Here is a 17,070-nt window from a genome sequence, read left to right as displayed (position 1 = left end):
AAAAAAGGTCTGAATAAACGACCAACAACTGAACGGTGACAATGATTACCTTCTAAATCCTAAGCCTTAATGATAGTTGATTGTGCTATAACGGATACAATTTGATGTGTTTATGGTTTGCGTACAACATGATACAACATTTGTCCAGCATGTTTAAGAACAGATGAGGCGTCGATTTTATTTAATATTTCGATTAAACACGTACTTCTAGATTTATGCGTCTTTAAATGTTCTGCTTGTTTTGTTAGAAAAAAGGGATTTTCTCCTGTCAGTTTGCTATGCAGAAATAAACCAATACATTTCTGAAAGTCTATGGAAACTATTCTTAAGACTCATAGCCAGCAGCCAGAGGCTCAGTTACAATAGCTTATGTTTAGAAAATAAGAGCTGCTGAACTATAATTCCTCCCCAAATTCTATACTGGGTTCACAAGTCGACAAATAGTTGCTTTGACATCGATATTCTGCTTAAGGTGGTTTGTGGCTCCAAGACCATCCAATACACACTACGTTAACAGTAAATCAGAAGTATTTACATTTTTTAAACTACCTGTTATGACATATCCTGCCAATTAAACACATTTCTAATCGTCATGGCATGTTTTCTAAAATTTGTAAATATTTCTCTTTTGTAGGCAGCAGAAAAAAAAACTCCCCTGAATGTAGAGAACGTGATAATCTGTTATACAAAACAAATATATATTAAAATAAATAAAGTAGCTGCAAAGAGGATCAGTTCAAAAGCTAGCAAAGCTGTATATCAGATACAGAAAGGACTTACCTCCCTCCACCAAATGCCAGGGAGTCCATGTCTCCTTTGATAAAGAACATGTTATCACCTGTCCATTTGTAGACCTGATGGCACAGAAAACACAGGCAACAATCCATTTCAGTGCAGCCTGGTCAGCATATTGACTTAAAATACGACGAGCTTCTTATAAACTGTAAATAGACAACACACCTCAAACTGCGGATAGAAGGAGAAGAGGAAAGTTTCTCCGGTCCCGTAAAATCCGTCGCTTACTTTAAAGGGCTCTGATGCTAATGCCCCGAACACCTAAACGTCACACAGATCGCATTGATAAATAAAACGTTATTAGAAGCTATTATACAGCCTATATGGGCTGTTGAGTTCTGCCAGTGCATTTCCAACAGACTAAATGAACTGGCCAAATGCACAAATGCAATGGATGGATATCATCATAACAGACAAGTGCAAAATAGATCAAGGCTTCAATCACAATGGCAACAGAGGGCCGTTAGTCTATCAGTATAACACTCGCACTAATCAGTCCCCCAAGATTCCATTCATATCAAGTACACATTTAAAGTTCAGTCTTATCCTTTAGTTCAGTGATGCTTTGGAGAGAGTGTCTTACCTGCCCGTCACTGTCTTTAATGACGAGGAGCACGGGAGAGTCCTGTCCCTGCATGATCCGGTACAGGGTTTTAATACTCATACCATGCTTGGATGTGCTGAATGCCAGCGTCCATGGATAGCCTATGGTTCGGGGAGGGAGATGCTTTGCTAGCTGTGAAAATGATGGAGGCCGTCTCATTAGCGGAGGTGGATATAAATAGATAGGGCAAATATATAAATGGCAAATCAATAAAAGAAAGATCATGCTAGCATTCTGAAAGGACAGAAAAAAGAAACAGAGAGAAAATGCGGAAAAGCGTACATCAGGGGAATAAAACCGAATGCTCAAAGGCCACAGTCATCAACGCGCAATTACAGTAGCAATGACCTTTTAACACCAGCAGGCAGAAAACTTAACCGAGCACAATACAGCCCCATGTGTATGCACTTGAATGCACACAACAGACCTAGTAAACGTTAGAGAACTTCAGTGTGAAGATAGTCTTAGCTTTCTGGAAGGATCCGTGTTCTGGCTGATTTTCCAGCAGTATGGGCAGAACACAGGATGCCAGTATGGGCAGAACACCTTAGTTGATCTATTTTCTTGAAATGGTGATGATACTGAAAGACCAACACCCACAGGGCATCGCTGAGTGTGGACTCAAAACAACTAGATCTCACAGATTACAGTCGCAATGTGTAAAAAAAAACGAGACCATCAAAGATGACAACATTCTAGACAACGATGACTCACATGCAGGTGACGTCCTTTATTACATGTACAGGTTGAGTTTAGACACCAGACCTACAACGGTGTTCTTCTAATAGACCTGTCGTGAGTCCCAGGCCATATTCTATGACACTGAGATATAATGAATCCTTCATAAGGCTGTAATTACTCACAGATATCTTCCAGGCTGACAAAAGGTGTTACAGGCCAAAAATAACCGGTACATCGTTATGTATATGGCAAAGCAACTTTCCCCACCTCTGTAAGAACGCACAATGTACTTTCGGTGTGGAAAATATGTTACTATCCTGCAGCTTCATGTAGCTACTGACTGTTTTGTGTTAGGAAATTCAGAAACAAAAAGTCCCAGGCGTAAAGCAACGAAAAATAAAAGCGTGTTCACAAAAGCATAATTGTCCTACAGGGGGGGAAAAAAGTCTCAGACTTTTCTGCCAGTGTGTGATGATCTATAACTAATCAATAATATAAGGATGCTTAAGAAAGCACCTTAGTGGAGGAGGATCAATGAGGTTCTTACCTCCTGTAGAGTGAAACTAGCACTTGAAGCAATACAAGCAAGGAGGGGATCGATAAGGCTCACCTTCTCTATCTGTTCAGCCTCCAGGAGGTCACTAGGTTCACTCAAGTTGGGTTTAAAGGTCTCCGGCTCCAGGCTGGCTGTGATGGATGTGCCATGCTTGGAGTTCACCTCCTCCTTTGTGCTGATCTAGAAGCAGAGGACAGCGTAAGCAAAGTGAGCAGCGGCTTATTCGAGAACTCGTATTTCTTTCTCGCTTATGCTTATGCTTATATATATATATATATATATAGTACGGTTTTCTAGGTTTAAATTTAAATGTCTTTGGCTTGGTTTATAATCCGACATCAAGGGTACTTTGTTTATTCAAATGATAATGCATGCAAATAATTCAATGCAAAGCTGTAACGACAAGTTTGTTTCACAACAACACAATATTTTATCTATAGATCTACAGTATATCTGCCCTAGTTATGCTCTATACCTATCTAGACTATTACGCTAACTAAATATCAAGTAACAGGCTAACCTGGTTTGCAAGCAAAAGACTCATGGGACTGCTCAGTTTCATAGAATTGTGGCAAAGACAGAGACACTTTGCCTCTTGCAGCCTGAACACACTCGGGTTACACAACCCTTGCTTGAATTACCTGCTTTGTCTATGGCAAACAATTGAGCAAACACTCCATAGGGCCCTAACTTCCATCCTTTTTCAACCGTACACCCTTTCCACCATCCTTCATTGCAGACGATATACAACACCACCCCTATCTAGGTAATGATTGTTGCAAGGGCTCTCTTGGATGTGGAGAATCTACTGGTTTACTCGGCTTGCGGTAAAAAAAAACAACCCAAAACTGTGTGGTGGCGGCCTGGGAAAACACTTCACATAGTGAAATTTTCGTTTGCCTGTTTAGCAGGACTGTGACTTGTGATGTGTTTTTCCAAACCGTCACACTTTCTCAACACTGCTCACAAACATTTCCATGCTTGCCGCTATACGGTTGTGTCCGGCACAACCGTATTGCGCTAATAAGCTAAGAAAACCAAAAGTAAAGCTGAAGCTCAAAATAATCAACTCTAAGAGGCTCTGAGAAGAGATCTAAGTTTCTTTGAGGATCTATGGCCAGGCACCTGGAGCCGTTTGCACAGGGCACGCAGATCTTCAGTGTTTAGTGCATCGATCCGGCGGTGGTGTTCGCTCAGTGACACTACCTGGTACAGAGATAGGAAGGGGGGGGAAGAAGCCACAGCTGAGCATGGAGAGAGAGCGAGCACAGTAGTGAGCATGGAGTGTGAAAGCAATGTGTGGAGACTGCAGCCTTCACCGAATCACTATTCAAAATGAATATCCATATTACTGACAAAAAAAAAAAAAAAAAAAAAGAGATGCTTCGACTTTAAGTAGTGAATGTGTCGTATCTTAAAATGTGAGCAAGTTTAAACCGAGTGTTTTGCATGGATCTGTGAGCTGTTTCTCAATAAAGCATCTTAAATGAAATAATAAATAAAATACAGCTGGCCTGCTATTAAAATAAATAAATAAATTTAAAAATAAATAAATAAATAAGTAAAAATCTGTGTTCTGCTTAATTTAATTGTTTTATTAGCTGCATTTGTTGCCAGGATACCTTTGGTCTGCTGGATGGTTATCAGTGCTAAAATTAGCTTTGTTAACTGTTTAGAGACTGTTGCTATGTCACGGCTTTACAAAACTGGCCGAACGAGACACGTTAATGGCAAGCAGCAACGTTTTAGTTTGAATGCATGCAGAAAATGCTGAGTATTTCACAAGGAAAAAGAATTTACCAGGGTAATTGTGTCAAATCACCCCGTAAAGCAAAGGTAGATATCACTCAAAGGCACTGATTAAACTGTTCACACATTTTTTGACTGCCCCCCAAAAAAGCATATAAGCCTAGCTTCTATTTTTATTTATATTTTTGTCCACTTCATATAGATATAAAACAAAAATACACAAATAGTGAGCCTCAAGTGGTTACACAGCATTTGTATGCTAGAAATTTGAAGAAAAGCCAAATTCAAGCAAGGAAGATTTGACCCATCAGTGATTCCCTGTAGCAGAGATTTAGTCTAATAGAATGACTCATTTTTATTTTACTGCAAACATTAACTTGTTCTTTGATGATCCAGCTCTGGAACGTATCCCAAAATAATTCAATCAACCCTACAGTAGGTCACAGAAATCACTGTTTTTCTTATAACATTATATCTTTTTTGTTGCAGGCTTTTAACAGGGTCATTCAACACTAACAGACTTCAGTGATCAGATCACATCTGGCCTTCCAGACCTCCTTAATAATATCCAAAAGTAGCTAGAAAGGATAATAAGAGCTCAAACATGAATCTTGTTAAAACAATCTTGAATCTTGTGTATAAGGCTGAGAGATTCCATTTTTTCTTAATGGCTTGTCATAAAGTTGATTAATGTGTTATTAGGTTGTCATAAAAAGGCAAATGTCATGCTTTTTCTAATAACATTTAAAATATTCTCGCAAATCCAAATCATATGGACTACTCGACAGTAAACGTATTGTTATAGGACAGATCATGCTGTCCTTCCCTCCTAATATGTACACTGACGACTGTGTTCTCGGAACAGGGCTGGACACAACCCTCAACCCTCAGAAGTTTTGTGCTGTGTTCATTCTACTCAATTTTTTCAAACCTGAATGTTTAGCTGCTGTGCACAATTTGGTTAACCTCAAAGCTACTTTCTGTAATGACACTGCATTCCTGAACAAGCCCAAACCTCTGGGCAAACACACACACACTTCTATTGCTCTCTCTCTTTATCTGTAAAAAAGTACAAACTTTTAGGTATTAATGACACAACAAAAATTACAATGAAGATAATAGCTGCACACAGCACAGGTCGTTACACTGCAGAACAATGTAATCAGACTAATTAGAAGTGCAACAGTGTGGGGCACGTATAAACTGAATGTAGTGATGTATGCTGACCACCGATGGTGAGACTCTTTGTACAGTACAAAACTACAAGTTCTGCATACTCAAAAATTTTTCCCCTCGTATTTGATATCCTGATGGTTTATTTTTGAGTTCATCAATTGTTCCCTTTTGCAAAAGTGGAGGATTTCTCACTGCTATTTTCACCTACACCTGCCAACTTTAATGAGGATGTTCCAAAAGACAATATGTTGTATATTTTAGGAGTTACACCAGCAAACCTGAAAACCTGCACCCACACCGGGCCTTTCTGGATAAGATCGGACACCGCTGAGTTACGCTGTCAATGTCTAAGCCGAGGATGACCGTCGGTAGATCCAGTAGTAATGGACCACCGAGTGTTATCTGACTTGTATGCCAACTTCACAGATGAGCCGTGTATTATGTTAACAAGTTAGAGAAGCCTACTTATACAAGTTATGGATGTAACAGGGATATGGTCGCCTACTGGTTAAGGTGTTGGACTACTGACCGGAAGGTCATGAGTTCGAATCCCAGGTCCACAAAGCTGCCACTTCTGGGCCCCTGAGCAAGGCCCTTAATTGTAAGTCACTCTGGATAAGTTTGTCTGCTAAAAGTTGCTACTGTAGAACAAGACAAATCTCAGGGGGCGGTTCAATACAATACAAAGGGCAGCAGCATGGAAGGAAACTGATGACTTAAACACTAAAACGTTTCATCTGGAGCAGGAAACAGAAAATCCGTCATGAGCATCTAGGGACAGACAATTTAATGACAATCTAATGGAAGTGTTTGGTAGCTAGCTAACAGTCATAGCGCGCTAGCTAGTGGGGCTTCTCCCCAACACACACGTGTAAAGTTTATAACAGTGTGTTTGGGAGAGAAATAAACAAACAGCACGTGGTGTGGGGTTTTAATCCATCATAACATATGATAATGTCCTGAGATCAACACAAGAGCGCGTGCCGTTTACTAGGCGCGTGCAGATAAAAACTCGCTTTAACACACCAAACAGTGCCCCACGTACATAAGAATACTTAGCAGTGAGCGGCTCCACTTCTTTCACCCTCCTGGAGAACATATCTTTACAGAATAAAGCGCGTTCCTGCTCTCACATCCCAGCCGCTTCAAATCAAAGTCTCGGTTTCGCCGACGATGGAGCAACAAAACAAACCCAACTCAACACGGGACTTTTCCTTAGTATATGATCGACACTACAATAACCAATGAAATTCTATATTGAACACAATGGCTCCTCTGATTGGCTCCGGGAGTGACTGCGCCCGCCTATCACTGGTCAGACAGCACGCGCTTTTAAAGAGACAGCGCGCTGTTACTGAATATAGTGCCGTGTTATTAATACGGTAGTAAAAGCTACCGCGCTGCTACACACACACACACACACACACACACACACACACACACACACACACACACACACACACACACGAGCACACACGAGCACACACGCACACATACATACACACACACCCACGCATACACACACGTACATACCTTTGACTAGCTATTCTTATAATTCCTATTTATAGCCAAAACACACACACACACACACACACTATTTTGAGACAACTCTAGCTATAAATCTCAATAACCAAAATATAACTTAATTAATAATAATAAAAAAAAGCCAAATGTAATCTACAAGGTATAGATATGATATTCCTCTCCTTGTGGACACATGCATGCATACACACACACACACACACACCACCACCACCAACCCGAAAGCAACAGGCAAAGATTATTTACCCATTTTATACATAATTAATAACTCACTACATTATCACAAGACTGATCTAAACTAAATTTCAAAGCAAAATGCCAATAACAACCTGCTCAATATCAAAATAGCTTGTTTAACGTTTACACTCAAGATGAGGAGACTTTACTTATGCTAAACACAAGACTACAAGGCCTTGTCCGGTGCATAAGTCACAGAATGACAAATCAATCTGCTTTGTTTCCTACATCATTGATTTACATTAAAATTTAAAGTGCTGCCTCGGTTCCAGTATCGCTTTCTTCATAGGGTGGATTGGTTTCAGCAAAGCTCACTCCAGATTGCCGCACTACTATTTCCATGAAGACATATGCCAGCTGCTTTTGAATACATCTTTTCATCCTTGCACTCATCACAGAGCGGCTTGAAAATAATCAACTCCCCATTGTGGTTTTACGACGACATGAACACCACACTGAAAACAAGACATGAATACAATTTAACCATTTCTGTGTCCAAATATTCCTGGCTGTCAACCAGGGCATTCGGTAAGCTGAGTATACCAGAAACAAACTCCTGTATGAAAACAAAGGAAGCTACGGCAGCCTCTGCAGACGTCAATGCCATAGAGATAGTCAGTAAATAATCTTCGTTCTTCTGCAATGTTCCCTTCATTTTAATAATCTCCTTTATGTCCTGTCTAATCTACATATTACTGAACCAGTGGTGCATGTTGTGATATTAGACCTGTGACAGCACCTAATGCTGTGTTACAGATGTGTCTTTACATTATATTCACATTCAAACCTAGGTCTTGTTTGGTTCTGTCTAATCACCTGACATGGCCATCACCAACAGACTGCATGAATCTACAGTCTGGCCTAAAAATAATTTAAGCACTAACATCACATCTTCATACCGTATCAGTCCAGAATAAGACATTTGTTAACACCTAATTGGATGCAAAAGGAAAAAAAAAATTAAACCTTACATTAGAGCTTTGTTTCTTAGCCCTTCACATTAATACCAGTCTCTGCACTGAACTTCAGTCACGTTATTGTCACACCAGCATGGTTTAACAAGGCAAAGCACTTGTTTTTAAAACCATGCCTTGGTTTTGATGTACAACAGAGGAGCTCATGCATCCAGTGCATACATGAGCTGCTTTGTTAAAAGAAAACAGAACAAAATCATGCAAAACACCAGCTTTAAGCTCACGGTAAAAATAATCATGGGGGAATTTACTGACCAAGTGTGCACGCTAATTTCAGACAGGTAAAGTGAACAAAAGCTATGACAACACAGTGTGATGGCAAATGGGAGAGTAGGTGCGATTAAAACGTTAAAGTTCCAGGCACCTGGAATACAGAAAACAGACAAAACACAAAGACACAGAGACAGTGCAAAACACACAGTAATACATATATACAAGATCAAATCATTTCCACATGGTGATGCACAAGCAAAACGTACTATATAACATACACACACACATGTTAACATTGCTGCACAAAATCGGGTAAAAATTAGATTGTTCGAAAGCTTTAAAAGCAAAGAAAGCACATTTAAAGAAAGGGTCAGAAACAGAGCTGATGGACAGATGCTACCTCCCACTCCTTGGTTGGCGAGTCTGATGTCGCCTGGTCATTATCACCTTCAGGTTCATTGATTTTTTTGACTACCATGAACCCAGGCTCGCGGCTGATGCTTCCCATGCCATCACCGAATGTCTCTGGGCTCCAGTTCACAAAGAACAAGTAAAGATGGTCTGACCTACATGGACAAAGGACATAAGCCACGTGAGGACATGCAAGCCAAAGAAAAGTATTCATCAACACACCTAAAAGTAAACCAAAAAAATAAAAAATCATGCACAATGAGAAAAAATATAATATGTAACTCAAGTGACTTTGTTGTATTTATGTTGGCGATAGACATGATGTGCGTATGCAAGAAACTGCTGATGTGGCATTTCCACCCACACAATAGCCTCTAGAGCTTTTCTCACTATTTGGGAGCAAGTTCTGCAGAAGAAAACACTATGTCGATGAGAGAGGTAAAAAAAAAAATAGCCAGACTTAAGCTTATCGGAGGACTATAGCAACTCCTGAGCTCCATGGGGTCTCTGCTGTTCTACCTGAATGGTCAGTGTGTTATGCCTTATAAATGCTTCAAAGAGTGTTTATGAGTTATACATGCAATAGCACATGTATACTTGCATTCGCAAGCATATCTACATCGATTCTAGGACCCAGGTCAAAGCACAGCGGCCAGGCCACAGGCTGATGAACAATGGGATCTTGTGTCATATGAAAGGAAGCAATTCTCAGCATGTCCTTGCATGACAAGAGACAAAAGCGGCATTGTAATGGCACAGACAAGCAGAACAGACAGCAAGGATTTTGAAAATGACTTCTGTTATAAAATTAACCAGAGTCTAATTGAATTACATTGTTGCATACTTTGCTGTGATTTCCAAGGAACACACAGCTTAGGGTATTTAATAAGCTCTCAAAAGCTGCTTTGTACCAGGAATTAAAAGTTGTTAAAAGATGAGATTTAGGAAAACCCTGTATAATGTGTTTTAAGCTTTTAGAAAAAGTGCTGGAAATGATGTAAACAAAGGAACATTTAACCTCAGCGACTAAGAGTTTTGAATCTATACTATGGGATTAAATCCTGGGGTTTAAAATATCCAAATGTTTGTTTATCTACCAGAAAATGAATCAAATCCCAACTTAAATTCAAAAGATATTCTTTCAGACTATATACAAAATCTCAACCCTGAGCGAAAGTGAAGGAAGAATAAATGAGGGCTGTGTTTGGTGCTAACTCACCTCTCCTGTGGCACGGAGAACCAGTACTCGTGTTTACGATCACGCTGGGCGTACTGCTGCATGGAGGCGCTGGCGTTGGACACAAAGGTCTTCTTCATGGCCTTGCCGACTCGCAGGCACAAAAACCTGTGAGACCTGGACAGCCGTCTCTCCCTGGACACAACCAGACCTGAGACACAGATAAGGGAATTGATGTCAACGACTGAATTATTTCTAATAAGAATAATAATAGTGAAATAAGTGGGTCTGCCATTTAATTCTGATAAATGGCACAGAATCATTTCATGCTATATCATAAAAATCTACTTTGCTTCGATCGCCATCGCCATCGATCGCATGGATTTCCGTTGGCATGGCAACATGCGCTGTGCTTAAGTCATGTGCGTATCGTGGTGGTACGGGAGGTTGGTTCATGAACATTTTTACGAGTGAGAGAAAATAAATATGACATCAAGAAGATATCCGATACCAGAACTGGTATCAGTGCATATCTAGAGAATTTCCCCAGACTCTGAAACTTCCTGTCTTTTATTAAGACCTATATCAAACGTTAGCAAAGGAACAATTTCCAAAAGTACAGTTAAAGGAAGTTACAAGGCCCCTAATGTTCAGAGGATTCAGAGTGTTTTGCGAATGGAAACCGCTTGTTGGTGAGAGAGGACAGACGGATGAAGAATGGCCAGACTGGTTTGAGTGAACAGGAAGTCTATGGGAAATCAAATGACGATGGGAAATCGAACGAAGCATGGTAAGAAGAAAAGAATGTTACAATGCACAAAGGAAATTGTAGACCGGTGAGCTTTTCTACAGCATAATCTCACATGCTTGTTATATTCTCTCACTCCGTACACAAGGACAAATTCTTTTCTTAAAATCTTTATAACCGTGATATTTCCCCTCAGTTTTAATAGATGTGAGATGAGTGTGCTGCTCTTGTTTTCAGAACATCAGCTAGACCAGAGTTGAGCAGCTACTTTTAATTCCCTGGAGGATCTCCGAGTTGTGAGTGAGATAAAGAGCTGGTTGTGACTGTGGCCACCCATCACTATGACCTAGGGCAGACACTGAGACGCCTGTAGAGGGTTAGGGTTTGTAAGATCACCAAAAGTGACAGCAACATTGTAGTGGAACAAGCGTCGGAACCACGCGTTAGAAATCGATCGCGGAATTCACTGCGTTTTAAGAACGGTAAAAAATTAAGAAGAAAATGGTTGACAGGTAATTGTCTGTTTTAAAGAAACTCTGAGGTAATGACAGATAATGCTGGACTGTTTTAAACTGCCTTTGTAGGAGATAATGTACATATAGCTTTAGAAGTTCAAGACATCGTTCAGAAAGAATTTGGACAAAAAAGTATTCCGAGAAAGTATAAGTAGATTTATGATTTAAGCTTATGATCTGAAAGTAAATTGTGTGATTTATTTTCTTTCAATAAAACTATCTGACCATCCTGATAATAATCACCACAATAAATTTGCTACAATAAATAAACAACAAAAAAAATTAAATAAAGAAAAAAGTAATAAATAAATAAATAAAATTAATAAAATAATAAATAAATTAAAAACTAAGTCTCAGTGACTGTCTTGGGCTTTGTAATCAGCAACTAAATATTTCAGCACAGTCCAAGTGTATTAACCGCTCAGGAAACTTCTTGGCACGGAAGCGATTATGTCTGCATGCCAATTATTTTGCACGTGCATGGCCAGACCTAGAATATGGGTGGTGTTATTAATACAGTATACGGAAGTGATGGCACTGAGGGCTGATGTTTGATCAAATGTTTTCTACTTCTTGGAAGAAAAAAAAAAAGCGAAAAATATCCAAAAAGCACTTCAAAGATTAAGAAATCTGAGATATTCAGCACTTGGAGACTGGTTCCAGCTCACACTGCTGCTTGAAGGCTAATTTTGCCAAGTATTCTGGAGCAATTTATTATGTTGCTAACTAAGTAAAGGAAAAAAAAAAGTGTGTGCTGTTGTATGAAAATACATCAGTGACCCCTTCATCATACGACTGAGCATGTAAAACCAGCCAAATGAGCCTTGGTGAAGTGATACTTTTCAAACTAATATCTACACTCTTCTGCATTCATGAGCTCACAGATTGTCTAGAAAGTACAACCGATTTTGCTCCCTTGACTCCCGGTCAACGTTGGCTGTGGTACCGTCGTGATTCGAACTCACAATCTTTTGACAAAACGAGACATGACAATGACATGCTGCATGTCTGAACTGTTTACAGTTACATTTCATGTTGTAAAGTTAGTTCCTGTTATTATCCCTTAGACCACAATATTGCAGTATGATCCTATATATTCTTAACATTATAATCATCTGTTCTCTCCCTCTCTTTTCTTGAAGAAGAAAAAAAAACAGATTGTGAGAGACCAACTACTGTAAGTGTTAACTAATAAGACGATTAAAGTGTGGACACTGGCGACTCCTTGCATGAGATGTTACGTAACGTTCGAACAAATGCAATATTATAAATCTCTGATTTCAATTACAGCATATTACCTTACACCTTAAGTCAAGTTAGAAAAAACAGTAAAAAACATTTACGTGATTGTTTTTGTTTGTTCCTGAATGTATTCGTTGTTTCCCTGCCTTTTTTAGCTAAGCAAAATAATTATAGATATTATAGATCCCTCCACTAATCTAACATTGAGTTAATATGTCTCCAATCTCTGGTTCCTCTCTATCTCTTAGCTCCTTTTTTGCATTTCAGCTTTTGCATTTCATATCATACTTTCTGCTAAAATAATTCACAATCCTTTTACATTTTTCTTATTACTGAGAACAACCAGAATTTCAGCACAGTCCAAATTAGATCAACACACGTGCATTAAACAGAATGAGTTGGTTTTAAGCTAAAGTCTGCAGCGATCAAACGGATAAAAACTGAGATTTCCACGTATATTTCCTTAATAGCTTATGAGAAGGTCAGCTCTGCGGGAGACGAATGACCATCCGGCAGAGCCGTACCACACGCAGGCAAAGAAAGCTTAATCTACTTAGACAACATTATACTGCCAGAGCCCATTCATTTACAGTGCCCTAATCAGGTGTGTATTCCACTTGTTCTTGGAGTTCTGTGCAGGATTGTGTTTGCTGCAGGGTTCTAGATGAAGTGAATAAAATAATAAACCCACCCATCATGAAGAAGAAAAGGAGCAACAAACCGAGCTCTAAACAGGCAAGCTTTAGCACACTGATGTACGCAAATATATTTATTCGATACGATGCTTTAGACTCAATATGTCTGGGTACTGAACTAAACATTCAACAGACTGCATAACAAAGTAGGCTGCTGGTCCTGAAATACCGCCTAAATATAGTGTCGACATTTTTGAGAGGATTTTTCTCCGTCTTCTCTTTAGTGCACCTAACAGTTTCATCTTCTCTCCTGTCACACGACAGCTTCTTTTCATGCTCATGTTGCGTCACAGGGAGGAAAGTGCTATCTGCCCTCTTCCTTATACATTAGCACACAGATGGCACAACTGGCTGTGAGTGTGGGTGACTGTAATTGACATGCCAGAGGGTATATCGTTCTTCCCACAAACCGAGCATGGACGAATTTTCAGCCATTTTTTTTTTTTTAAAAAGAAAAGAAAATTAAAACCAAAGGCATACATTCAGACAAATGTTATTTATGGTGTATTTAAAAATATATTGAATCAAGTCAACACACCACCAAACTGCATCAAAATCAATTTATCGGTGGTGAACTGAATATAGTTGCTATAAAGACAATATAAATTGTGTCTTAATGTTTATTTACAACTCAGACCCTAATCAGGTTTAAAGGTTATGTGGATAATTAACCTCATTACGGCAAAACTAAAGGGGTTTGACATTTTCAGTGATGCCAGTCAGTGTGTGCAAACAAGACCAGAATTATAAACGTGTCCAAAAACACAAGCAGCACTTGATATATGTCTAGACTATGTTGTTTGCCCTAAGGTGCTGTTGGTGTGAGGCCACCTGTGTGTGTTGTTGTTGTTTTTGATAAATTCTCTCTTATCGCGCTGAAGGTCAGCATGTGGCTAAAACTAACCGAGTGCGTTCAAAGCGGTCAAAACGACTATCAGCTGCCAGCAGCTTCAGTCAAGCCGCACAGACTCGCTGTGATGCTAAGACTTCAGAGCACGTTGTGTAATGGTAATGGTTTCGGCCCGCTTCCCTAGGCACTAAATGGTTTTATAATTAATAAGCGTCTCTTGGAATGAAGGTTCTGCCTCGTAAATCCCAGAATAGCACCGGAATCAAAAATCCTTTTCTATGTGATGTGCAAAAGGTAGTTAAAATAATCAAAACCCAAGCATGTGGAATGTTACATTCTAGGAAAAACAATAGTTACATAACAGAACTACATAAAGGCTTACCCTCTGCTGAGCCCTGTCTTTGGCTGCCTTTGACTGATGCAGTCTCTTTCTGTGTGTGCTGTGCATTTTCTCGCTGCTCCTTGGCCTGTTGCATAGTGTGACTCTTCCACATCTTCCTCAGCTCCTCCACGTCGGTTTCCGAGTTCCGCTTGCCGTCTCCGGTGGTTTTAGTCTCGTCTGGGTCACGTTCCTGATCTGTGACCACTGTGGCAGTGGAACTCTGAGAGGGTGTGACTTGTGGCTGGTGCTGTTGTTGGTCCCTGCTGGTTGGTGTGCTTGGCTGCTCCTGGCTTTTGGGCTCATCTGAAGTGCAGGTGGCTTCTTCTCCAGTGTTTCCTCCTGACTTTTCTTCTTTGTTGTCCTTTGCCTCTTCCTCTGGGTCATGCTTGACTGTGTGAACAGATTCGGAAGATGACTGGTTCACACTCTGCGGCTGCTGGCTGGATGGCTGCTCCTCGCGGATAGGTGAGAGCTCAGGCTCGGTGAACACATCTTCGGAGAGTGAGGCGTCTGTGCTTCGTGGGGCTGTGCTGCCACTGTCATATGCCTCTCTCAGACGCAGTTCTGCGTGATGAGCAGGCCCCGAGAACCATGCATCGATGTCCCTATGAAGCACAAACCATACTGATTTCCATACACTGACATTTTCAGAGTGTAAGATATGACTGTTAAGGTACATAGTGATGGTAAGAATGGAATGGTGTTATAAGAGACTGTAGTGCTACAGAGTGATATGATGATGGTATGATGCTGCTGCTTTGTGTAAGATTCTAAATTTGCTGAACACTTTACAGTAATCTAGATGAACAAGGATACTTTGTCTCTGACATGACATCTGATGGATTTTAATCTTCCAGATGAGATTAAATATAAATAAATATATGAGAGGTAATATTAACAACGTTGCTGCATTATGCACACGTGAAGTCAGATGTCGAGAATCCTCCTACGTTATGTGTGCTGTCAGTCTGGTCCTTTTCAGTCTCACTCCTTTTCAGTGCTGGCATTGGTTAAGGCTCATCTTCCATCCCTAACCAACAACACCCACCAGACTTTGAAGTGCTACACAGTATGGTAACAAATCTGCTATCCTACATTTTTCTCAATCTTTCCAATGCCAAGTGACCAACCACATAACAAAACGCCATTAACATTAACAAACACCACATAACATTTGAAGGTACCAAGATTTACCATATAAGGATGTGCAAGCCTGTTAGACTAAATTGCCATATCGTCATTTATTCTTGTTATGTTTATATTTTTAATCAACATTTCGGTAACCTATTTAAAATTTCATGAGGAAGTTGCTTTATGTATTATTTTAGCGCTCCCCAAAGAATCCAGAGAAAATAAACATTTCTTGGCTAATATGTTTAATATTAGGTAATTAGTTTAGTGTTTGGAAATGGCATGTAATACCTCAGCTTAATAAATACTTTAAAAAGAACAGCAGCTAAACAAAGGGAAAAAGTCATTCATAAATTATTGATAAGAGGATATAAACATCCAGGCAGGCGTAAAAGGCTGCTAAAATCATTACCTTCTTATTACAAAACAAAATAGGTGATTAAAACGTAGGCGGCTGAAAGTGTGCTTCGTTGACCTTGGAGCACAAATCCATTTCCTGTGTCATCAGAGTGAACAGTGAATATCTGGGGCAATTTTACAGTCACAACATTTTCGTTTTCCCTATCTGAAATGTCACACTGGTGTTTCCGCCTGATGAGTCTCATGAATGATGTGGGTTTCACTTTGATTTGTCTGGGTCTTAGAAAATCTAAAATACAATAAATAAATAAATAAATAAATAAATAATAAAAAGCTAAGCACATTGCATTGTTCTCCATGCTGTTGACCAATAATATTGGGTCAGAAACCTAATAGACAAATGAGCGTATTAGTACGATACACTACGTACACAATCAGTTAAGTCATTTTTGAAAACAAAAATATAAAAATGAATAAATAAGTCTTACGTGGGCAAGGATTCACGGATCTTGCTGTCTGTGATCTCTCGATAAACGGCTGCAGATTGCACCTCTTCCAGCGGGCACATGATGCCGTACTCCTCACAGCCGCGCTCTTGCACCAGCGGGTCTGTCCGGTGAGGATCAAACATTATGTTGTTCGGCGTCACCAGCAACACCCCACTTACAGCCCCCTGGAGAAACAGTGAAATTTCATAAACCGTTCACTAAAACGCAACAGTTTGAACAATGAAATTTTGATATCACATTTTTCAATGATCGGTATACTTGGAAAGCGTGAGACAAACACTTTAGATTCCGAGGGAATAAATCAGGTCAATATTACTCAGACGAGACGGTACAGACTTTCCTGAGGGGACTTTATCAGTATTGGAAACAGCTGCTGAACTTTTACGTTTGCAGAAAAAAAATGCTGCAATGTGTCACCCTAAAATCTCCCAAAGTCTTATTAATTTAGAATTTCTCCACAAGCCACAAGAGGAAAACAAACCATCAAGACGCTTAATACGAGTGTAAGAATTATGTCTGAGTG

At 39.7% G+C, this 17,070-nt stretch overlaps 1 protein-coding gene across 9 annotated transcripts in view; it reads right to left on the bottom strand.

Annotated features, from left to right (window-relative positions):
* The window catches only part of oxr1a (oxidation resistance 1a), a 147,313-nt gene that overhangs the window by 2,049 nt on the left and 128,194 nt on the right, over nt 1–17,070 (bottom strand). For 6 of the 9 annotated variants that reach the window (XM_060861337.1, XM_060861336.1, XM_060861339.1 and 3 more), the window contains 9 exons: nt 16,527–16,711; nt 14,548–15,152; nt 10,158–10,326; nt 8,928–9,093; nt 3,762–3,842; nt 2,691–2,816; nt 1,379–1,531; nt 961–1,056; nt 781–854 (listed from right to left, as the gene is read on the bottom strand). In XM_060861337.1, the coding sequence (XP_060717320.1) occupies nt 781–854; nt 961–1,056; nt 1,379–1,531; nt 2,691–2,816; nt 3,762–3,842; nt 8,928–9,093; nt 10,158–10,326; nt 14,548–15,152; nt 16,527–16,711 (1,655 nt within the window). Of the gene's footprint in view, nt 1–780; nt 855–960; nt 1,057–1,378; nt 1,532–2,690; nt 2,817–3,761; nt 3,843–6,606; nt 6,988–8,927; nt 9,094–10,157; nt 10,327–14,547; nt 15,153–16,526; nt 16,712–17,070 lie in introns of those variants that run through there. The other 3 variants (XM_060861345.1, XM_060861341.1, XM_060861344.1) reach the window with 2 other exon arrangements.

The sequence above is a fragment of the Tachysurus vachellii genome, chromosome 25, assembly GCF_030014155.1.
Source record: "Tachysurus vachellii isolate PV-2020 chromosome 25, HZAU_Pvac_v1, whole genome shotgun sequence".
Taxonomy (NCBI): Eukaryota; Metazoa; Chordata; class Actinopteri; order Siluriformes; family Bagridae; genus Tachysurus; species Tachysurus vachellii.
This window is presented reverse-complemented; position numbering and strand designations above follow the sequence as displayed.